This window comes from Diabrotica virgifera, chromosome 6, assembly GCF_917563875.1.
Source record: "Diabrotica virgifera virgifera chromosome 6, PGI_DIABVI_V3a".
Taxonomy (NCBI): Eukaryota; Metazoa; Arthropoda; class Insecta; order Coleoptera; family Chrysomelidae; genus Diabrotica; species Diabrotica virgifera.
Window position 1 is genome coordinate 193,490,105 of NC_065448.1, and position 25,265 is coordinate 193,515,369.

General features: G+C 32.7%; 1 protein-coding gene across 2 annotated transcripts in view; it reads left to right on the forward strand.

The window, feature by feature from the left end:
- The window catches only part of LOC114332397 (arylsulfatase J), a 99,088-nt gene that overhangs the window by 41,236 nt on the left and 32,587 nt on the right, over positions 1 to 25,265 (forward strand). For both annotated transcript variants that reach the window (XM_050653597.1, XM_050653598.1), the window contains exons 2-4: positions 9,988 to 10,108; positions 13,193 to 13,529; positions 24,638 to 24,937. In XM_050653597.1, the coding sequence (XP_050509554.1) occupies positions 10,004 to 10,108; positions 13,193 to 13,529; positions 24,638 to 24,937 (742 nt within the window). In that variant the 5' untranslated portion in view covers positions 9,988 to 10,003. The remainder of the gene's footprint in view (positions 1 to 9,987; positions 10,109 to 13,192; positions 13,530 to 24,637; positions 24,938 to 25,265) is intronic.

Here is a 25,265-nt window from a genome sequence, read left to right on the forward strand (position 1 = left end):
TGAACCCAAGATATTCTGAGCATTCTACGATACGACCACATCTCAAAGGCTTCTAATTTGTTCATCATGTTAACCTTCATGATCCAGGTTTCACATCCATATAGTAATACAGGATACACATAACATTTTAGGAACTTGATTCTTAGTTGTAAATTCAGCTGAGAGTTGCTCAGAATAGATCTAAGTTTCATAAATGCTCCTCTTGCAATTTTTATACGAGCTTTAATTTCTTCATCCGGATTTAGTGTCTCGTTTATCCAACATCCTAGGTATTTAAAATGGTTAACTTTTGTTATTGATTCATCACTGACAATTACTTGCATAGGGCCGACGTCTTGTTTACTAACCACAAGTAACTTTGTCTTTGTTGCATTTATGTTAAGTCCGTTATTGGAGCATTCTCTAGTGACTCGATCAATAAGGAATTGAAGATCTTCGATATTTTCAGCCATGATCGCGGTGTCGTCTGCATATCTGATGTTGTTAATAGTTTCTCCCCCGATTCGAACTCCACATTGTCCTTCCAAGGCTTCATTAAAAATTATTTCTGAGTATGCGTTAAACAAAGTTGGGAATAACACACAAGCCTCTTTGAATGCAAATTTTGTCTGTTTCTTTGCCGTCTACCAGAATAGAAGCTTCTTGATTCCAATATAGATGTTGTAAAAGTCTCAGATCTTTATCATCTATTCCAATCATTTCTAGATATTCAAACAACCTATCATGTTGAACTCTATCAAACGCCTTCTCAAAATCTATAAAGCAGACGTAAATTGGTTTCTGTACTTCACATTATCGTTGAAGTAATGTTCACATTGAGAACAAAGCTTCCCTTGTTCCCAATCCTTCTCTGAAACCGAATTGTTTGTTTCCCATTGTCTCTTCACATTTCTGCTTGATTCTATTAAGAATTATCTTAAGAAATAGCTTGAGAGAGTGGCTCATGAGACTAATTAGTCTAAAGTCTTTACATGATGATGTATTAGGTTTTTTTGGGAGTGGAATAAATGTAGACTCCAACCATATCTGTGGCATCATTCCAGTCTCGTATATATGGTTATAAATGTTTGTTAATTGTGAGACATTATCGTCATCCAGAAGTTTGAGCCAGTCTGATGGTATTTGGTCAGGGCCTGGAGATTTCCCATTTTTGCTCTGTTTGATGGCTTTCTCTACTTCCGCTTTTAAAATACTAGGACCAGTATTCCTATACTTTGTGGTGTTAAGTGGTGGCCTCGTATCCAGGAAGAGCTCTTTTATATAGTTAGTCCATTCTTCCTTTTTTTCATCCAAGTCGAGAATTATGTTACCTTTGGTGTTTCTCATAAAGTGAGGAGTTCTTTTTCTCTGAGTGTAGGAAATTTCTTTAAGCTTTTTATGTATATTAAACTCGTCATGTTTTCTTTGTAGTTCTTCCATTTCACGACATCTTTGTTCCATCCAGTCCTCTTTTGCTCGCTTAACCTCGTATCTTATTTGTCGATATATCTCTCTATACCGAATCTCGTCTTTGTTTTTCCAATTTCTTCTTTGTTGAACAAGGTCTAGTATTTTATCGGTCATCCAATACTTTTTCTTTATTGGGTCTTTTTCTGGTTTCAAAACTTCGTTTGCTATGGTGACCATGGCGGAATTCATGATATCTAGATTTTGACCGATATTTTCTTGTTCAGATCTTTCTAACTATTTTTTAATCTCACGATTTATCTTATTTCCGAACTCATCTGCTATTACGGCACTTCTTAGGAGTCGAGTATTAGGTTTCTTCTGCGTTGTGGGGGCTTTTATTCTTTTTAGTTTTAGTTTGAATCCAGCACAGAGCAGATTATGGTTAGTTGCTGCGTCTGCACTTGGGTATGTTTTGCAGATGTAATACTGTTTCTAAACCTTCTATTAATGATAATGTAGTCAATTTGATTTCTGACTATCTTTCCCTCTTGATCAGCTGGAGATTTCCAGGTATATAGTCGTCTTTTAGGTTGCTGAAACAAAGTATTTGCTATAATGCATTTCTCTTCTTGGCAGAACTGTATTAGTCTTTGCCCTCTTTCGTTCCTTTCTCCAAGTCCATACTTTCCGGTTATACCTTGTGTGATTTCGGCACCAACTTTTGAGTTGAAGTCTCCCATAATAATTGTAGCTTCATGTTTTTTTGTGCTCCGGAGAATTTGTTTAATTTAGCTGTAGAATTGCTCAATTTCTTCATCTGGTTTGTCAGCTGTTGGTGCATAGACTTGTACTATATTAATATTTAGCAGTTTATTTTGCAGCTGAATCATCATGATACGATCATTGAAGGGGACGAAATTTCGGATACAGTTCAAAAAATCATAATTTAAAAATCGAATAACTTTTGTATTTTACATTTTTTCTAATTCTGTAAATAGAGCAGTTTACAGAGAGGTCAAAATATAGTGAATAACCCTGTACATAAGGGTAACTATACTTTCTTAGTTATTCATAGAAACCCTTCTACCGAATATGGTCTTTCAGATCGATAGGCTTTTGTCATTTTACGGAACTTGGGAAAATATGTTGCAGTATAACTCAGTGGGCGGGATCGGTAAATAGACATCAATGGTTGAATTTCTGGTGGAGTAGTCATGACTAGGTCTTGCTGGAAAGACATATACTTAGGTGTTTACAAATTAAGAGTAAACAGTAGCGATCAACAGGTAGCAACAAAATATAACTTCCAGAGATAGTATCATAAACTTTGGCAACAGTGGTAATCTTTGACATTATCTAAGATTAATATTTTGACAATATCATAGTCCCGCTAAATGGAAGTGTAATAGAAAACGATTTTATTATTAATAAATAGATATTTATAAAAATAAACCAAAATGGGTGAAAATTTATGTTAAGACAGGTATTTAGAAAGGTATTTTCATGAAATATATAATAATAAAACAATAATAAATAATTATTTTTTGTTGTGAAGCGAAACAAATTTCGATTTTCGCATAATTTTGGCACGGTTTTTAATGGACTTTTTCTTGGAAGGTTTCACTTTATTTTTCGTTTGATTTACTTTTTCCATTTTGTTGTACTATTGATAATATTTTTAGAATAAAAAATCCTCCTAAAACTCTATATACTCGCATTAGAATTCGAAATATTTTTACGTAAAATATACTTACCTACCTACATATAACTTAAACTCACAATTAACAACAATCTATTCTTTCAAAGAGGTCAACAACTTATACAACAACAACAAATATGTAATAAATTAACTATCAATAAACACTACTTTCCTATGAAACAACAAAAACGAATTCTTAAATTAACACACTACTGCACTGAACAGATATCGATAAAGATGACAGAACAGATTAGAGAAAATCTGACGCAAGTTTGTCAAAATGACAGTGATAATTTCTCTATGTTGCCTAATTAGTTATTTAGTTATAATATGTTCGATTTCTTGTTAGAAATAAAAAATTTTAGTAGTTCCAAGATTACATAAAATCTAGGCATGGGATAAAAAAGTTTATTTGAAGAAAGTTTATTTTCTTTTCTTCTTAATGGCGGTACAGGCTCCTTTTTTCAATATTTTATTTAGTTATAGAGTCATTTCCACGTACTAACATATTTGTGAAATTGGGCTCTGTACCTCCATTCTTTGTTATATTACGAATATTTGTGCCAAATATCTCGACAAAATATTCAAAATTAGAGCCGCAATCTTGGAACGCGTTTGTTGCTACCTGTTGATCGCTACTGTAGCCTCTTAAGCAAACAGTTTCTAGAATATAGAAGGAAGTGTTAAAATTCCGTGATCTTTTAAGAAGCTTCTGCAATATGTTGTTGTATTGAGCTGCAATAAGTTATCCAAACAGATACCTTATTGCTCTTTTTTGTAATTTAAAAATAATATTGGATCCGGCAGCTGTGCTAGAACCCCAAAAAGAAGATCATATCGAAGATGAGACTCGAACATAGAAATATATGTTATTTTGGAAGATACTGAATTGATTTCCTTCGAAACAGATATTACTGCATAGAAAGCTTAGGCTAGTTTCTTACTTAACAAACCGATAAGAAGGGACCATTTATGTTTGATGTCTAAAAAAATACCAAGAAATTTTACAGAATCAACGGTACTAATCTGGCTGTTATTAAGAAGCAAGGGTTGAATAATACTACTGTCTTATTCACCTTAAAGAGAGTAAATTAGGGTTGGACCAGTTTTTTATTGTAAGTAGATCAGAAACTATAGCTGCATGAAGAGTTGCAATATTTGAGTTGCTCCAAGTGATACTCGTATCACCAGCAAAAAGAAAAATGTTTCCATCGATTTTTAAATTAGTGATATCATTTATAAATATAAGAAAAAGTAGAGGACCTAATATTTAAACCTGTGGTACCCCACATACAATGTATGTGAGAATAAAGTCAGTATCATTTTTGCTCTAACCAGTTGTTACCTTAAAGACGAAATACAATATATAGATAAAGACTAGATTACAGCAAAATATACCCAAACAATACACACTGTTTCAAACATATTCAAAGATATAGCGATTACAAAAATTGCAATTTGGCATTATACATTATACAGTGTCTCACACACAGCCAACGGTAAATGGACAATGTACAATGAAAAGTAGCTTGAAAACAAAAAAAGCTCTGTTATTATGTAATAACAATGAGCGGCGGCAAATAGATATACATAGGTATATACTACGAGTATATAAAATTTTAGATAAAAGATAGATAAAGAATCAATTACACGAAAATGTGGATATCCTAATAATACACACTGTTTCAAAGCGTTTTAAGTGTTTTAATTTTGTCCAATTTTTTAAATGTAAGTTTTGTTTCAATATGCCGCGCCGGGGCCCCTGAATGTTGGGAGCCCCGTATAATTGATACGGCTGATACGGCGATAGCTACGCCTCTACAATTACTACTAACTAAAAATCTTATTTTAACAGTTACAAGAGATAAATAACCACTCTAGGAAATATTTAATTACAGTACGTAATTGACATTCATAAATCTTTATTAGTAAGTCGGATGCAGTGGCGACGCGTGACTTTTCTAAAGTGTTACCAAAACCAGATGTAAAAAAATCTTATTTAAAAAAATATTTTTAACCTCCCAAATATAAGTTTTTGTTTTCAATCCTGTGGGATAAAATTAAACAAATCACTATTCCCAAATTATATGTATGTAATTATGTATATGTAACAGGTATAATAATAAATAATAAACAAACTAAACATATTATTCTACCATAAAATTAACATAAAAAAATGAACAAGTAGGAAAAAGAACAGATTTTGAAAACTATTGTTTATATTTTAATTCTTCCATTTTCAATAATATCATTTTTTTTCTTTAAAATAATATATATAAAAAATATACAAGTAGAATGACTTTTCAAGTAGTTGATCAATTACGCAATACGTAGCAACACTCTTCCATGTTTAAATGCACGCACACTGTAATCTTTAATAGGTACTAAACCAACGTTACCAATCTTCAAAATGGTTACAATACTGATATGCACAGCGTGCCCGCGCTCCGTCTCTAGATCCGTCGCTCCTTCAAAATTTTCAGAGCTAGTCCCGAGCGATAGCGAAGTTTCTCCTGCGTACCATTACCAGTGCCAGTATTGGTAACAGCATATGACAACGTGCCATGGATTCACATATCTCGCCAATATTTTCGTGCGTCTAGTTCGCTATTTACTGAATTAGGTACTATTAACAAGTATTTCTGTTGGTGAAAAATATAAATGGAATTATTTCGTAGTACATAGTCATAAAATATTTATTTGCAAGATGTGTAACTGTTACCAATGATAACAGTGGTTACATGGACGCTTCGCCACTGGTCGGATGCTACTTTTAATACCGCATACCGCAACTTATTATAAAATGAAGAATGTTACATACCAGGGCTATTTTGAATATATTTAACAAAAATAAAAGATATTTTTTAAAAAAGCCTTATTGATTTCCAAAACCCCTTTCCTTGGCGGTAATTAAGTTATTTGATCGACTTTATTTAAATTGTAATCGCTCCTATGAGTGATGCGCCCATGCCTCCAGATTTCAATTGAAATTTCTCGATGCCGCTGAATAAGCCTTACATAGTCTAGTCGCAACATAAGGGGTCCCATGGGAAATTCTAGCTCGCCGAGATTTGATGGTGGTATTATAGGTTTTTTGTGGAAGCCTAAATATGGTCAGTTTAATTGTTATTAACAAATTATGGTAAATTTAGGTATTTTTCAGGTATTATTAGAAGCCCTAAAAAGAAATTGATAGTGTTAAGGTCTTCTCTGGTGTATTTTTGGTCACTGAATTTTTTGGCGACTAGTCGCTATTACTCAAAATATGTTCTTATTTTGTTAATTACAAAATAATTGAAAATGTATAAACATTTTCAATTTCTTTGCAACATGAAAATGCAGCAGCTGCATAATACTCTGGTTAAATCGGAGAGTGCAGGAAGAGTCTATACCGGTTTCGGAGGTCTTTTCCCCCTCATCAGTAGTCCCATATCCTCTTCTCTCCGATTTCACCAGGTATCACACTTTGGGCCCTTCCGAATTGCAAAGAAAGAAATGTTACGGATGAACTAGAGCCATCTACCGAAAAACAAAGTAAGTTATCAATCGAAGTAGCACAGAAAACGACAATAAATATCGTTCCCATACCACCAGATTCACAACAGGTGGAATACTTCCACCAATTCCACTCGAGCGCTTAAAATTGCCGATTATTCCCAGTATTATAATATAGGTAGATTATTCCCGGTATAATAATAATCTGATTGGACAGAATTAAACCCGTGATGAAAAATCTTAGTACACGATTGGAAATTAAAATCAATAAAAAATAATCACTGAAAGTTTTAATTTTTTAGGTTTCTGTTGATTACAATCTTTATGAATGAAATAATCAGAACAACCTCGTAGTACAAAATCAATCATATATATCAGGGGTGGCCAAACTGTGGCTCGCGAGCCACTTGTGGCTATTTGAAGGATTATTTATGGCTCTCAATAAATGTACCTGAGTTACTTTTAATTTTTTTTTTTGTTTTAAAATGACTTAAATTATTGACAACAAAAATATAAAAGACTGTAACATTAGACTTAGACAAGGAGACCCCTTATCATCGGTGCTATTTAATTTGGTCTTAGAATACGTAATAAGTAAAATATCATCTGAGCTGACAGGGGGATTTGCAAATCGAGGATCAAAACTATTGTTGGCCTTTGCTGATGATCTAGGTGCAGTCGCTCATTCTACGAGATACGTGAGAGAGGTGTTTTCACAACTAGTGAAAGGAACAGGCGAATGACGAAAAACATGCAAGTAACCAAAAATCAAAGACCAAGAGTCAGGCAGAAGATACTATTAATGACCACAACTTCGAAGTAGTAAAAGAGTTTAAATATCTAGGGGCAGTAATCACAGATGACAACCACATATAAAAAGAGATCTCAGAAAGAATAACTGCGTGGAACAGAGCATCATACTCCCTATCATCATTATTAAGATCTATGCTGCTGAAAAGCAATCTAAATTAAGACTGTATGTCAATTATTCGTCCAATTTTTTAAATATGATAGTGAGACATAAACTCTACATCAGAGGGGAAAAAAGCTGCTGGTGTTTGAAAGGAAAGTTCTCAGAATGATATTTGGCCCTCAGAGTGATGAATTGACAGAAGAATGGAGAAGGCGCCGCAAAGTTGAATTGGTGACTGTATGGTACTGAAAACATCGTAAGAGATATAAAAGCTAAGAAAAGATGGGCAGGTCATGTGGTAAGATCAGAGGAAGACAAATTGTTAAAGACAGTGCTTTTTGAGAGACGGTAGAAGATCAGTAGGCGGTCCGAGAAGAAGACGATGAAGACTTGAAGTATTCTAAATTAGTAAAGACTGCTTGTAGAATTATTTGCATATTTGAAACAACGATGTGAACCATTTTATTTCACTTTAAAGTTCGCACTTTAGTTCACGAGGTTCGTGTAGTCCAAACAGTATGAGAAAAATTAAACACCTTTTTTACACTTTTTAAATAATTATTTAGTTGCGGCTCGCGAAAAAATTCAAATTTTGAAAAATGGCTCGATTATCAAGGAGCTTGGCCACCCCTGATATACAGGGTGTCCCGAAAAGATTGGTCATAAACTATACCACAGATTCTGGGGTCAATAATACGTTGATTGAACCTCACATACCTATATACAATAGTGCACACAAAAAAAGTTACAGCCCTTTGAAGTTACAAAATGAAAATCGATTTTTTTTCATATATCGAAAACTCTAAGTGATTTTTTATTGAAAATGAACATGTGGAAATTTTATGACAGTAACATTTAAAAAAACATTAAAGTGAAATTTGTGCACCCCATAAAAATTTTATGGGGGTTTTGTTCTCTTAAATCCCCCCAAACTTTTGTGTACGTTCCAATTAAATTATTATGGTGACACCATTAGTTAAACAAAATGTTTTTAAAACTGTTTTGGCTCTCAGTACTTTTTTGATAAGCCAATGTTTATCGAGATATTTTGAATATTTGTCGAATACACCACATATTGGTATATGGTTAAGTATGATTATAGACACCTGTTATAATCTGAAAATTTATTTATAACTTACATTTTTAGGTATATTTTGAAAAAGAAGCCACATCTCGATAAAAGGTGACTTATCAAAAAAAGACTAAGAGGCAAAAAAGTTTTAAAAACACTGTTTAACTAATGGTACCACAGTAATAGTTTAATTGGAACGTACACAAACATTTGGGGGATTTAAAGGAACAAAACCTCCATGAAATTTTTATGTAAATATATTTAAAAAGAAGCCGCATCTCGATAAAAACTAGCTTATTGAAAAAATACTAAGAGGCAAAAAAGTTTTAAAAACGTTGTGTTTAACTAATGATACCACAATAATGAATTAATTGGACGGGGTCGAGTTCGCTCCCAATGGTAAGAATTTTACCTGAACTAAAAAAGGTAGAGTCCGAATTGGCTCCCATAGACAAAATTTATTTTACCTAAACATGTCGAAAATATCACCCAGCGTTGTCACTTCTTTCAAATTTTCTCTTTTTGTTAGAAACAGGTACCTTCCTAGAAATATCTATGGGAAAGGAGGAAGACCTAACCCTTCGGTCCTAACTTAACTTTCGAGTATTAGAGTGTAGAGCGCAAACCGGCCGATTTCAGGTAAGAGCGCAAAACGGTCGAGCGCATACCGGCCGACACCGATAATTTGTGTTAAAATTGCCACATATGCCAATGTTGAACTAAAACAAACTCTAAAAGTATTTGTCTAAAAGTATAATTTTCCTATAAAAAGTCTATATCACTATGTAAATTTCCTAAGCAGTATAAATATTACACGATTTGGCAACAATGTCTAATGTTTCCGCGATTATATGAGAGCCTACCCGCATTCATGCGGGAGCCAATTCGTACCCTTCTAAAATATACCTGAACGAAGCGGAGCGAACTCGACCTACCCAATTAATTGGAAGGCACACAAAAGTTTGGGGGGGTTTAAGGGAAAAAAACCCCCATAAAATTTTTATGGGGTGGACAAATTTCACTATAATTTTGTTTTAAGATGTTCCTGTCAAAAGAATGATACATGTCCATTTTCAATAAAAAATCTCTAATAGTTTTCGATATATTGAAAAAAATCGATTTTCATTTTGTAACTTCAAAGGGCTGTAACTTTTTTTTATCAGCATATTTGTACTAATGTAAGTTAGGTTCAACCGAACTATTTTTGACTCCAGAATGTGTGGTATAATTTATGACCAATCTTTTCGGGACACCCTGTATATTATATTCCAGTGTTACGATGACACACAAGCAAGTGTTGAAATAAATAATATTAACTGCTATTATACATGTCTCCTGATTATATTGTTTATAAGACTTCAAGAATCATAAACATATTACTAGTATAAATAAATATGATATTACATATTACAATTTCAGGATTTTATTTGCTGAGATGGACTTTAAATGGTTTTTACTCTTGGTGGCCGTTATAGATATTGAGGGAGGAAGTTCTGCTTCAAAACCGCCAAATATTGTTTTTATTATGGCTGACGATTTGGTAAGTGTTTTAAATATTACATATTGCAAAAAAATTTAAAAATTAAAATGTGGTATATTAAAAAATATTTAGCTAATAGGCTATTGATTATGTACTATAGAAAGGAACTACAACGTTAACGGGGTTTTATTATTTCACATGGTCAATGAATCTCTATATATGAAAAAACCGCGGAGTGCTACCATTTAGAGGGGTGCGTTTTTGAGAAATGGGTGAATTAGTCCCTGGGCACAGGTTACATTAGGGTGAGTTCTATGCAGTTTTGGTACAAACATGTTTACATAAAAATTGTTCCTCGTTAAATTTCCTATCTAAATATAACTTTTTAAAGTCAAAGATACTTTTTTTTACAAAAATATATTCAAAAGAAAAAGCACAAAGAAACCCAAAAGAAAGAAATTTTGTTCTCTGTCCCACAACTTTTGTCAACGGGGATATAGGTATAGACATTGCTTCATATAAAAAAAACTTACATATTTTCTCTTTAAAATGATGTTCGGTAGAGGTCATTAGGATTTACAGTTCTCGAAATATGATTTTTGAAACTTCGCCACTCACAGCAATTTTGGGCAATTTTCCTTGTTATTTCGCAAATATCGTTCGGTAACTTTTTTCTACGTAACTTTAGGCATATGCAATGGTACATGTAGGAGAAATAGAAATCAATTACCTCTAAAATGTTCTACAGTATAATGTTGTAGGACTCCTTTTAAAGAGGTTATCTTTTTCAAGATTTTATACTTTTAACGAGTTTTTATATTTTTTACGATTATTTTTTAAATTTCCCAGTATAACTTTTTTTTTCTACATTTAGGTATATATTATATAATAAAAAAGAAATCCTATTCTGTTCAATTTAAAATTATGTATTATAAAAAATTCTAGGATTATTTTTGAATAAGATATGCTTTTTCAAAATGTAATAAGCACTTGCAACGCTTTTTGATTTTAAGATTATTTTTTAAATTTCTCATTATAACTAGACACGATAGATACAAGTTGTTTCATTATAACCTATCCTCCAAAGTTAACCTAGGAACCCTACCACGTGTTACATTATAACATTACAGCATAGTCTAGATGTGATCTCACTAAACCTTTATAAATGTCTTTATAAAAGTCTCTCTGACATTAAAAGTCATCAAATTACATCATTACTTAACATCAATACAATAGGCCATTTCAAGACTTTGACGTTTATGACACTAATTGAAGGGAGAGATTAAATGTCCAGCAAACGACGGCACTGTTGCCAGATTTACCTTTTTCCTTTTAGCGGGAATTTTAAAATTAGTCTAATGCCACTTCGATTTTTATGTGATTGTGTGTTATGATTGAATCTTATTTTTTAAAGGTAATACTTTTAATCCACTTGACTCTGCCGGGCAGTCTTCACAACATGGATTCAGAACTTCAAAATATGGATTAATACCAATATTTACTATCAAAGCTCCTGAACCCCAAGCTTTGCTTCAAAAAATAGTATGTAAATGTAGCAAAGGATGTACAAAAAACTGCGGTTGTAGAAGATATGAATTAGTTGTTCAATATTCTGCAAAGGATGCATCTGCATGGGTACTAATTGTGGAAAATCTAAGATAACTGAGGTGTCAGAGGAAGATATTGAAGCTAATGCTAACAAAAAGATGGACTTTGATTTCGAAAATTTTGTAAATGTCAACGTTTAAATAATTTTAACTAAAGTGATGTTTTCTACGACCAATGTTTATGTAATTTTTGTAAAAGAAATAATTTTAAATAATCCAGGTAAAAAAATATCAAAGAATCACTCGGTTTCCATTATCTAAATATAGATGGTACACCATTTTTAAGAACAGAAAGTAAGCCCTCTTTATTGAGCAATATAATATAGTATATTCATGTATAAGAAAAAAAAAGTTATAATGAAAAATTTAAAAAATAATCCTAAAATCAAAAATAATCCTAGAATTTTTTGTAATACACCATTTTAAAGTAAACAAAATAAACTTTTTTTATTATATAATATAATAGGTATATACCTAAATGTAGAAGAAAAAAAGTTCAAAAATAATCGTAAAAAATGTAAAAAATAATATTTTTTATATTAGGTATTAGTATATTGTAAGGTATATATTAGGTATATAGTATATATAATATAATATTATATTATAATATATTATATAATAATATTATTTTATGTTTATATTATATTATAAAAAATCGTTAAAAGTATAAAACCTTAAAATACCATAATCTGTTTAAAAAAAGTCGTACAACATTGTACAGTAGACCATTTTAAAGGTAATTGATTTCTATTCCTATTACCTGTACCATTGTATATACCTAAAGTTACGTAGAAAAAAGTTACAGAACAATATGTGCGAAATAACATGGACAATTGCCCAAAATTGCTGTGAGTGCAGAATTTTTAAAAATCATATTTCGAAAACCATAAATCCTAATTACCTATACTAAACAATATTTTAAAGAAAAAATATCTAGGTTTTTTTTCTGTAAAGCAATGTCTATACCTATATCCTCGTGGACAAAAGTTATGGGACAAAAACAAAATTTCTTTCTTTTGGGTTTCTTTGTGCTTTTTCTTTTGAATATATTTTTGTAAAAAAAGTATCATTGACTTTAAAAAGTGGTATTTAGATTGGAAATTTAACCAGGAACAATTTTTATGTAGATATGTTTGTACCAAAAGTGCATAGAACTCACTCTAATGTAACCTGTGCTCAGGGACTAATTCACCCATTTCTCAAAGACGCACCCCTTTAAATGGTAGCACTCCGCGGTTTTTTCATACATAGATGCCCATTGCTCATATGAAATAATAAAACCCTGTTAACGTTGTAGTTCCTTTTAGCTATCTTATTTTGAATATAATCAATAGCCTATAATAGAAACGTTCAGCGCTAACTACTTTTAAAATAAAAATATTAAAGTAAAACTGAAAGTTAACAAATAAATAAAATAAACAGAAATTATACATTTGAACATATATCCCATTCTTAGAACCCTAACAATATATAGAAATATATAGATATTGAATGATAAAAAAACTTAAATTATTAATTTATGACTTTTTGCTGCTAGGGATGGAACGATGTGAGTTTTCATGGATCTGGCCAAATTCCAACTCCCAACATAGACGCGTTAGCTTATTCAGGCCTTATTTTACAAAACTACTACGTAAATCCAATATGTACTCCTTCCCGAAGTGCCTTAATGACTGGGAAGCATCCGATACATACGGGTATGCAACACACAGTTTTGTTCGGAGCAGAAGCTCGTGGATTACCGCTTACCGAGAAACTTCTACCGCAATATTTGGAAGAGTTGGGATATGAGAATCATATTGTTGGAAAATGGCACCTTGGATCATATAAACTAGAGTATACACCAATGTTTAGGGGATTTAAATCACATCTTGGTAAGTATCTGGAACGTTGTTAGCCTGGTGTCACTAGTCGCAGTTTCATTCTTCTTCTTCTTCTTCTTCTTTTTCTTCTTCTTCTTCTTCTTCTTCTTCTTCTTCCTCTTCCTCTTTATAAGCAATTCTGCTTGTTCATTGGCGGATTGATACCTCTATGGAAGGTTGTCACTCCATCTTTTGCGGGGTCGGCCTATCCTTCTTCTACCGATTGGTGATTTATCTCGTGCTATTTTGACCACACGTGTCTCCCCCCATTCTGGTTATGTGGTTGTTCCATTCTTTTTTTCTATTTAGTGTCAATTCGTTTATACACTGTACGTTACATTGTCTTCTAATATCTTCGCTCCTCTTTCGATCTCTCAGTGTATTTCCTGTAATTCTTCTCAGTACTCTCATCTCTGCCGTTTCCAGTAGTCTTTGTGTTGTGGCTTTATCGGGTCTTGTTTCTGATGCATATGTCATTATTGGTCTTACACTGGCTTTATAAATTCTTGACTTCATCTGTTCATATCAGGTTTAATATGTCGGTTTCGCCATATAGTGTTATTAAGGCATCCTGACAATCTATTGCTTTTTGTACTTGATTTCTCATTTCTTTGTCTAGGTCTCCGTAACTTGACAATGTAATTCTAAGGTATTTTACCTCCGTTACTTGTTCAACACTGATACCATCAATTTCTATTTTGCATCTGATTGGTTCTTTACTGATTACTATTGTTTTGGTTTTCTGAGATGAAATTGTCATATTGAATTCTTTTGATCTTATGTTAAATCTGTGGACTAATCTTTGCAGACTATCTTCATCTCGGGCTATCAATATTGCGTCGTCTGCGTAGCACAGTATTTTTACTTCTTTGTTTCCCATTCTATATCCTCTTCCTTTGTTGACATTTTTGATGATTTCATCCATGATTAAATTGAAAAGCATAAGACTCAATGAGTCTCCCTGTCTTATTCCGCTGCCTATATCTATAGGTTCTGTAAGTTGTCCGTCTATTCTGACTTCCATTTTGTTGTTTTGGTAGATGTTTTCAATAGTTTTTATGATATCTAGAGGGACTTTTCTATTATGGATTACATCGTTGAGTCTTACTCTGTCAAATGCTTTCTTTAAGTCAATCAGACACAGAAATGCTGGTCTATTATACTCTAGTGATTTCTCAGTAATTTGCTTTATGACGAATGTTGCATCTGTACACGATCTTACAGTACGAAAACCCTGTTGTTCATCTGCTAAACTTATCCTCTGATTCATAACGTCTTGTAAGATTTTAGTTGTAAGTTTTAGGATAGTATTTAACAAGTTGATACCTCTGTAGTTTTCTGGCTGCTTTTTATCTCCTTTTTTGAATAGTAGAATTAGTTCGCTCGTTCTCCATTCTTCTGGTATTTTATTCTGTTTTATGATTTTGTTAATTAATGTTGTTAATTGTTCTGTCATTGCTGCTCCACAATATTTCAATAATTCGTTTAATATTCCAACCTTACCTGCAGCTTTTCGAGTTTTTCGTACTTCTTGTGCACTTATATTAACATCTTCGTTTGTGGTAATTTCTGGTGTTTTCGGTTCTATCATCATTTGTTCTTCCTCTGCATAGAGCTTTTTTGGATAGTCAATCCATGTATCCTTTCAGTTTCATTATTTATAATAATAATTAGCGCGTCGAACCTAGTAGGCCCATGGCTTGATTAACGATTCTCCTCTATCCATTCTTGTCCATGCCCATTGCTTTCATTCTCCAATTTGTGACGTTGAGTCTTTTTAGACCCTATTCTACATCCATTTTCCATCCATCCATCCTTGTTCTTGGTCGACCTCTTCTCTGACGTCCTCCAATTGGACGGCGTTATGCAGAAAGCTACCAACACTCAATATATCAGATATTGGGTTGGATGCACATTTGGACAACAAAATAGGAGTTCTGCATTCTATAAAAACCTACCACCTCTAGATTAATATATAACCTATAAAACTATAAAAATTATAAGCCACATATTAAATTTATCTGATATTCTAATTTGCAGAAACCTACCAACCCACTTGGTAGTATACTTTTAATTTACAGAAACCTTCCAACCCACTTGGTAGAATTTTAAAGCGCCACTTGCATCCAAGTGGGTTGGTAGCTTTCTGCAAATATTGGGCTCTATAACTCTACAGTTATAATAACCTAACCTAATAATTTTATGTATTGTTTTGCGTGTGGTTTACCGGATTACCGGCGTGTTTAATGTGTTTTAGTAGTGGTCTAGATTGTCTAGATAGTTAAAAAGGACTTTAAATACAGTGAAAAAAATGGTTGAAAGTTGAAAGTACACTTTTTATTTAGCATAATGTACAGTAATCGAAGTGTTAGGATTTTAAAGGCTGCTCTTGCAATACAGGAAAATTCAGGCAAGTTTTATTATAATATTTAATTTTTATCTTCCAAATTTTGGTACAAAAGCTTACTGACGGATTGTAACTAAACAAACTAGACTAAATAAATTAGGTAATCAAATTGTTTACTTAAAATTTACAAGCAGGAAGAAACCAATCCCGTAAGCTTAATGTCGTACAAGAACATATTCTACACGAAATTTAATTTGAAAATAAAGCCATTAAAAAAAGACACCTACAATGTTTGCGATACTTTTAAAATGAAAATAGATAATGAAAAGGATGAAAGATGATTTCAAGATAGCGACTGAACAAACAGATCAAGAGTGTTTAAGTTTTGACTTGGAAAAAACCCTACCGCTTCCCAGAATACCTACAGGCATCATATTTTATAAGCGTCAGTTGTGGGTGTATAATGCAGGAATGCACAGTGCTAAAGAAAATAGAGGATACTGCTACGTTTGGGGAGAAGGTTCAGCTGGAAGGGGCGCCCAAGAAATAGGCTCTTGCCTTATAAAACATGCTACAACTAAATTAACTCCAGAAGTCAAACATCTTACGCTTTGGTGTGATTCTTGCGGTGGGCAAAATCAAAATATTAAGTTAATACTTATGTATGCTTAAATCAATTTTGCATGGGACACGCACAAACCTAGAAAGCATTACCGTAAAATATCTCTGTTCTGGTCATAGTTTTGTGCCCAACGACACTGATTTCAGTGATATTGAGTCGGCTCTAAAACAACAGCAAAGATTATATACCCCAAATGACTATATCGAGGTAATGCGTTCTTGTAGAAAGCAGAGACCATTGGTAGTAACTCAAATGCACGTCGAAGATTTTTTAGGTGTAATAAATATTGAGAAAAAAATTACTAATCGCAAAGTGACCGAAGATAAAGAAAAAATTAATTTTTTGAAGATTAGGTCAATCAAAATAGAAAAGTCTGACCCATTTCGGCTAATGATACAACAACACGATTTTTCACAACCGTATCAAAAAATTTCTATAAAAAAATTTTCTCGAGATAGAACTGCTAACGAAGAAATCTTTAGCGATTTAATACCACTGTGGCCTAACGGAAAGCCTATCGCTGAGGTGAAATTACAAAATTTAAAGGAAATGATGCACCTTATTCCTGCTGATGCATCGAGTTTTTATCAAAATTTTCAGGGTGCCAATGCCACTGAAGATGTTGAGGGTTACAATGTCAATGTTGAACATCTAGATTTTGAAGTGGATGAAGTAGATTAATATTAAAATTTATTAAATTAATACGTTAAATATTCATATCCTTAACTTTCCTGTAAATAAAAATAATTTTTCTAACTTTACTGGTGTTTTTATTTAATATTGTTGGTATTAATTTCCCACTTTGCAAAATGCAGAAACCTACCAAACCACAAAAATTTGCCATTTCTCTTTTTAATTTACAATTAAAATATTTAAACATGTAGAAAATACCAAAATATTTATCCACAGTAAAAAAAAGTTACAAAGTAGTAGCAACATATCCTACAGATTTTTTAAATTAATAAAAACTTTAAACTTCATTACCTCAGTTTGCCACTATTGAGGGTTGGTAGCTTTCTGCATAACGCCGTCCAATTGTACTTGAGAGTAGAATTTTCGGTAGTCTACCCTCTGGCATCCTTCGTATGTGTCCTAGCCATCTTAGTCATTAGGTTCTTATTACTCCTAGTATACTGGGCTCCCCATATAGGGGCTTCAGATCTTCATTTGTCCTTCGGATCCAAATGCCGTTCTCCATTTTTCCTCCAAATATTTTCCTTGTGGCTACCACTCCAACGTTAACTTCGATAGGTGATGGTACGTCATTCTCTGTACATGTCTATAAGCACAAATGAGCGGTTTTGCTCTATTTCTTCTATGATGGTTCTTCTTAAAGTTCCCTCTCCTATCGGAGGTTGGATATCATAATGGCTATGGTCACTTTGTTGGCTGCTGCTCTGAATAGTTATAATGAACTACAGTTAAACCATTCTCTAAGGTTCCTCAGCCAGAAGATGCGTCTTCTTCCTATGCTTCTTCTTCCTTGGATCCTTCCTTGCATAATAATTCTCAGCAACTCATATTTTTCTCCTCTGGTAATGTGGCCCAAATATTCCAGTTTTCTAGTTTTTATACTTTTCATAATTTCTAACTCCTTATTTAAACGTCGTAGCACTTCAACATTGGTAATCCTTTGAACCCACTGAATTTTCAATATTCTTCTGTAACACCACATTTCGAACGCTTCTATTCTTCTTATGTGTTGTCTCTTCGATGTCCAAGCTTTTATTTCGTATAGCAATATAGAAAATATGTAGCATCTTAGAGCCCTCAATCTGAGAGGCAACTGAAGGTCTTTCTTTGTAAGCAGTGTCTTCATTTTTATAAATGTTTGCCTTGCAGTTTCAATTCGGACTTTAATTTCTTTGCTTTGGTCATTTTTGTCATCAACCCAGGTTCCCAGATATTTGTACGTCTTAACTTTTTATATTTGGATTTGCTCTATCATTAACCTTTCATTTCCATGTTCTGTTTTCGAGACAATCATAAATTTAGTTTTTTTCTTATTTATTTTTAGTCCGTATCGAATGCAATAATCGTTAATTCTCTTTAGAAATTCTTGTAGCGATTCCAGGGTGTCTGCCATTATAACGGTGTCATCAGCGAATCTTATGTTATTTACTATTCTTCCGCTTATAAAGATTCCATCACTTAGCTCCGCTATCGTTTCCTGAAATATGGCTTCACTGTAATATGGCTTCACTTTACAATGGCTTCACTGTACATACATCTATGATGGTGGTTGTTCTGATTTTTACGTGATCATGCCGGATATACTTGCTAATTTACACCAAAATCCATTTCCAGAATAACGATTTTTTTGTTCTGTTCTCTTAGTGAGTTTCCAAATTTCACATTCATTAAGTACCTACAATTAAGGGGATAGGCGGAAAATCTTGATCCAATGCTATTTAAATGCATTCATTTTTTTTTCAAGTCCTGAGAAAACTTATAAATATTTTTGAAAAATTTAAACGCAGAATGAAAGATTACATTGTTGCCGAGGGTCGAAAGTCCCTTAGAATAAACAAAAAGTTTGTTGTGAGTGAAATATTTGAAACTAAAAATCACAATAAATTTCTCTTTTTTATTAACCCCTGTAACTTATTAAAATAAACATTATTAAATGTTATTAGTTTTCTCAGAATTCGAAAAAAAAATGAATGCATTTTAATAGAATTGGACCAAGATTTTGCGCCTATTCCCTTAAGTTGTCAAACTATTGTCTAGTGCAGTGATTCCCAAAGTGGTCCAGGTGGACCCCTAGGGGTCCACGAGGCACTCAACGGGGGTCTACGTTGGCGTGAAATAAAAATGGGGGTTCACAAGTTGCAAGTGGGGGTCCACGAAAATTTTATAGCAATTTGGTATTTATTTAATCAAATTTGCATTTTTTATTGTAAAATGTCAATGGAAAAAATAATATTTTAATAGTAGTGACTCAAAAATGTTATTATAATGCATCATAACAAGTTATTTTGATTAAAAACAAGTTTCTTGTCAAATTTTAGTGTCGAAAACGTTAAAATACCGTTTTTCACATATTCCTCCATTCCCAAAACACGTGTCTTTCGATTTGACTGAAAATTTGCCCACAGATAGCCAAAACACAGGACTTTAAGTGGTTAAGAGAATTTGTATCGTTTTACAATACAAAAAAAATACGTGGAATAATATCAGAATCAAAAATATAGGCGTCTACTGTAAGTACAATTAATTCGGAAAATATCGACCATACGAAAAAAATGGTTAAGAAAATTATAATAATTATTTTAAACACAATTTATTTGGATCAATTTCAGTTCCTACCAATTTTGTAGAAAAGTTGGGAATTGCGGAGATATTGAATAAAAACCACTGCTATCAAATCAATCAGGGCTTATGCTCGTGCCTTTAACGCATACGTACAACCTGAAATATTGATTTTAACAAAAACATGAAACAGACCAAAATTGTATAAAATTTAATTTTCTCCATTTTTGTATAGGCACATATTTGTTATAAAACTAATAATAAACGAGATAATTCAATAATTATGCTATAACTGTCACTCTTTCCCCCATATCGACGGCACAAAAAAATTTACAATAGAATAAATTATACGAAATTATATTTTTCACAACTTCAGTCCTTACAATTGTTGTCGAAAAGTTAAATATGGCGGAGATATTGAGCAAAAACGGTTGTCCTTTATTCCCGATCTTAAATTTACACTACTACATGCTAACCCGACTGTACTATATAATTTTGACTCTTTATTGCATGTAACTTTTCTTGTATTGTAAAACTATACAAATTCTTTTAACCATTAAAGTCCTCTGTTTTGGCTATCTGTGGGCAAATTTTCAGCCAAATAAAAGTACATGTATTTTGGGAATGGAGGAAAATGGAAAAACAGTATTTTAACGTTTTCTATGGTAAAGTTTGATCAACTTGTTATAAAACAAAAAACTTGTTATAATGCCTAATAATCACATTTTGGACAACCCTTCTATTAAATTATTTAAATTATTTTTTCAATTGATAATTTACGATAAAAAATGCAAATTTGTTTAAGTAGATTCCAAATCACTGTAAAATCGCATAAAATAGTATTTTGAGAAAAGAAAAGAAGACGAAAAACACCTTCAATGTCATTTTTTACCCCCCCCCCCCATATTTTTCATTACAAGTATGGTAAAAATGTAGCAGCAGGGGTCCACCGAAACCAGTATATTTTTTAAAGTGGTCTACGAGAAAAAATAGTTTGGGAATCTCTGGTCTAGTGTTATCTACTATTGTCAAAAAACAACTTATTTAAAATCCTAAGACCAACTTACTTTTCTTTTGAATTTGAAAAAACTATATCGCTCATCCGGAAGAACAGTGTCACAAGTCAAAAAATATCATTTTTTAGGAGAGACAAAAATAGATTTTTAGATTTAAATTTAACTGTCAGTTTTAAACGGTAATTGCTAAAATTTTCAAATCAAAACCAAAGAATATGGATAAGTGAATATTTCTAATTGTGTAAGAAGCAAAACCAAAGAAAATCATATTTTCTTTGGTTTTGGCTTTTCTCCCCATGTGGTAGCAAAAACTGAGTACTATCGATTAGCCTAGCAATTCAGGACAATAACCAGAAAGAGCAGTCTATATAAATTTTCTAAGAATTTATATCCAGACGAAGGACCAGGATTGTCCGCACGCCACTGAACAAAAATAAGGAATGTCAGCAGTTTTTTTGTGCATTAATAAATTAATAAGTTAATATAGATTAATATTATATTAAGATTATAGAATAAGAATTGCTGGAATTCTGCTAAGAATTTCCTAAGTATTTTTTAGGTATCATAAGAATTAAACCTTTATTGATGTTTATCTCAATATGAAATCGATACGAATCAATAGGAAACAAGGAAATCAGAAGAAGGACAGGCGTCACAGATCTTATAGACCGAGTAGCATAGCTGAAGTGGAATTGGACGGGCCATGTAGCCAGAATGAAGGACGGGAGGTGGACAAAAAAATTACGGTGTGGAGACCAAGAGAAGACATAAGAAGTAGAGGTAGACCACCTACACGATGGACAGACGACGTCAAAAGGATTGCTGGGAATTGGTTACAGGAAGCCCAAGATCGACAAAACTGGAAGAAATTAGGGGAGGCCTATGTTCAACTTTGGATGCAGAAGGCTAGATGATGATGATGATCTCAATATGTATAAAATGTGACATTCCTTATTTTCCCCCTGTACTCTTCAAATGTGCTCTAAAATTGAAAATTTACCATATTTATTTATATATATACCCACATTATGGTACATTGTTGAACTCGGGATTATATCCATTTCATTTGAGCTAACTTTTATCCCCCTGATTAGGGATGGGCAAACCTACCGGTTTAAACCTAAAACCGGTTTTTTTACTTCGCAATAACCGCAATAACAGCAATTTCTATGATGGAAAACATAACATTTTTAGACCAAAAAACATTAATAAAAATCCTCCTTCGCAAAACCTGGCAGGAAAGATGGAGCCAAACAGAAGCAAAACTAAAAATTATCAAACCAGATGTTACTTCTGCTTTACTACCACTCCCAGCTCAAAGACATGACCAAGTAGTCCTCAACAGGTTGCGGCTAGGTCATACAAAACTCACACATGGATACATCATTTCCAAGGATCCTCAGCCGATGTGCCACAACTGCCAAAGACCAACTTCAGTACAGCATAATGATAGACTGTCCAGTGTATTTAACAGCAACATCTATAGCGAAAATACATCCCAACCTGAAAGAAACTTTAACAGAAGACATTAGTGAAACAATAAACTATCTCAAAAATTGTAAACTTTTATAACAAACTGTAAGATTTCACATGTATTTTTCAATTGCTATGTAAATATGTCATGTATAAAACTATTTCTAAAATAAAATAAACCACCCCGCTAATAACCCTAGAGGTTGATGCGGTTAAAAAGAACAGTACTGAAATGCGTATGCCTCAAATGTGTATGTGTCATGCACCGAGACGTACTGAGTGGTTTCCGAACGTTGTTATAACGTATGTGAATGTCGTGTTAATGTCAGATGCTTCAGGATGGTTTTTAGTTTCGCAGAAAAAAAATTTATCGTGGAGTGCTTTTTTCGCTTATACGGAAAATGTCCCGAAAACGATCCAAGCTTAAAATCAACAATGGTTTCAGCAAGACGGGGCAACCAATCGCACGGCCAGCTAGTCTCTTCGAATATTACGCGATGATTTGGAGAGATTGCCACTCACCAGAAGTAACGCCTCCTGATGCGCCCATTAAGGGAAGTGTCCCGAAAACGATCCAAGCTTAAAATCAACAATGGTTTCAGCAAGACGGGGCAACCAATCACACGGCCAGCTAGTCTCTTCGAATATTGCGCGAAGATTTGGGGAAATCGCCACTCACCAGACTTAACACCACCTGATGCGTACATATGGGGAATTCTGAAGGGGCACAACGATTCACCATCTGACATTCTGGATTTATGGACTGGAATTAAAAGGTTTTTTTATACCACAGGTCGTCGTGAATAACGTTTGTATTGCTACAAAGAGTATAATAACTATACAAAAATAATCATGAACATTTCAATTTTCATTTCAGTACTGTTTATTTTGCCGCATACCGTATTGAATGGAATAGCTACCCTTTGTTTTAAAGGGTGTTAGAAAAGAAATTTCGTAATAGTTCAGAGAAATAAGGGAAAAAATATCCTGTTGGTGACACAACCCCTCCAGGTCGAAACCAAATTTTTTGAGTAGTATGGGCATCTATATTAATAACCTATACATATGTTTCCAGCAGCCGATTTTGATGATATACATAGTTATAAATAAATGAAGATCAAACCGTAAATTTTCGCTTTTTTCGTCTATTACCAAAGAGTTAAGCATTTGAAACAAATTTGAGAGTAAGAAACTCATAAATCGTATAAAAAAACTTCAATATGGCGTTCGCTGAATATGTCTGTCCTTATTGGTTGCTTAGAAAATTGCAAAATAAATCATAAATTTTGATATTTTATAAATATTCATAACTTACGTAAAAATTAACTCACAACCTTCTTATTACGCGGAATGCTGAGACTTCTCGTGCTTAAACCATACCCTAAATTTTAAAGCAATTGGTCAAGTAGTTTAAAAGTTATTTAATTTGTTTATCCCAAATTAATTTTTTTTGCAACACTATAAGTCAGCAAATGATAAAGTTACAATAATACTTTGGCTAGTTTATGAAAAAAGAAGATTTACACTATTAATTTAATTTAAAAGAATGACAAAAAATAATTCTAAATATTGCAAAGTTATTTTGCAAAAACATGTGAATTAAAAAGAGAAACTTCATTCCTAATTGTCCTAGGAAATTTTTTTTTCTTTCTAAATGTGTATAAAAATTCAGTCTTTCTAAATATAAAAAAATAATTTTTCTAGGTTAAAAAGTTATTCTAATTGTTTATAAGTAAGCAAAAAATCTACATGTTTTTGCAAAATAATTTTACACTGTTTAAAATTACTTTTTGTCATTTTTTTTAATTAAGTTAATAGTATAAATGTTTTTCTTTCATAAACTGTCCGAAGTGATATTGTAACCTCATAATTTTCTGACTTATAGTGTTGCAAAAAAATGAATTTGGGATAAACAAATTAAATAAAATTTGTGACTTATTTTGCAATTTTCTAAGCAACAAATAAGGATAGACATATTCAGCGAACGCCATATTGAAGCTTTTTCTATGATTTATGAGTTTCTGATTCTCAAATTTGTTTAAAGTGCTTTACTTTTTAGTAATAGACGAAAAAACGAAAATTTACCGTTTTTTGATCTTAATTTGTTTATAACTATGTATATCCTCAAAATCGACTGCAGTAAACATATAGGTTATTAATATAGATGTCCATACTACTCAAAAAATTTGGATTCCGCCTGGAGGGGGATGTGTAACGAGAAAAATCCTATTTCTCTGGACTATAGTAAAAATGTACCTACTAAATTATAAACAGAAATAGAACTGTTAAAGGATATTTTCGAAGATAAATTACATTAATGATAATTAAGGTAATTTGGAAGATGGTAACTACAGACTCTCACATGTGTAATTATTAATTTCTGAATGAGACAATTAATTATTATTTGTAGGATTTTGGACTGGTCATCAAGACTACAACGATCATACAGCATCTGAAAATCCAGGATGGGGATTAGACATGCGAAGAAACTTATCAATAGCGTATGACCTACATGGCAAATATTCCACTGACGTATTTACGGAGGAAGCTGTACGTATTATCAAAAATCACAATTCATCCAAACCTCTTTTCTTATACCTTGCTCATGCTGCAGTTCATTCTGGGAATCCCTATAACCCAATTGTAGCGCCCGATGTATTAGCTAAAGATTTTACCCATATAGAAGATTATAACAGAAGAAGATTTGCAGGTATTTAATTAAATATTCTACTACAATGTTTAATGGTGTGACTTATCAGTCTACACAAAAACTTGCAATTTTTCGAGTTTATTTCAGTATTTTTCTATTAGTCGAGGGAATGAAGCAATTTGGCTCGCAATTTTTTCGTCCAGCATGGATCTACTTGAAATTTTCACAGAAGGTAGGAAATAGTCCAAGGATCATTTTCTATATCATGTCGCTGTACGCTAAAACCTTGGGTGTGGTTGCCACCCCATCTCGTGGGCGGGAATTTTTTATTACATTTTAACCTTGTTAATCTATGTAAAAAGTAATACTAAGAAAAAAATGTTTTTTA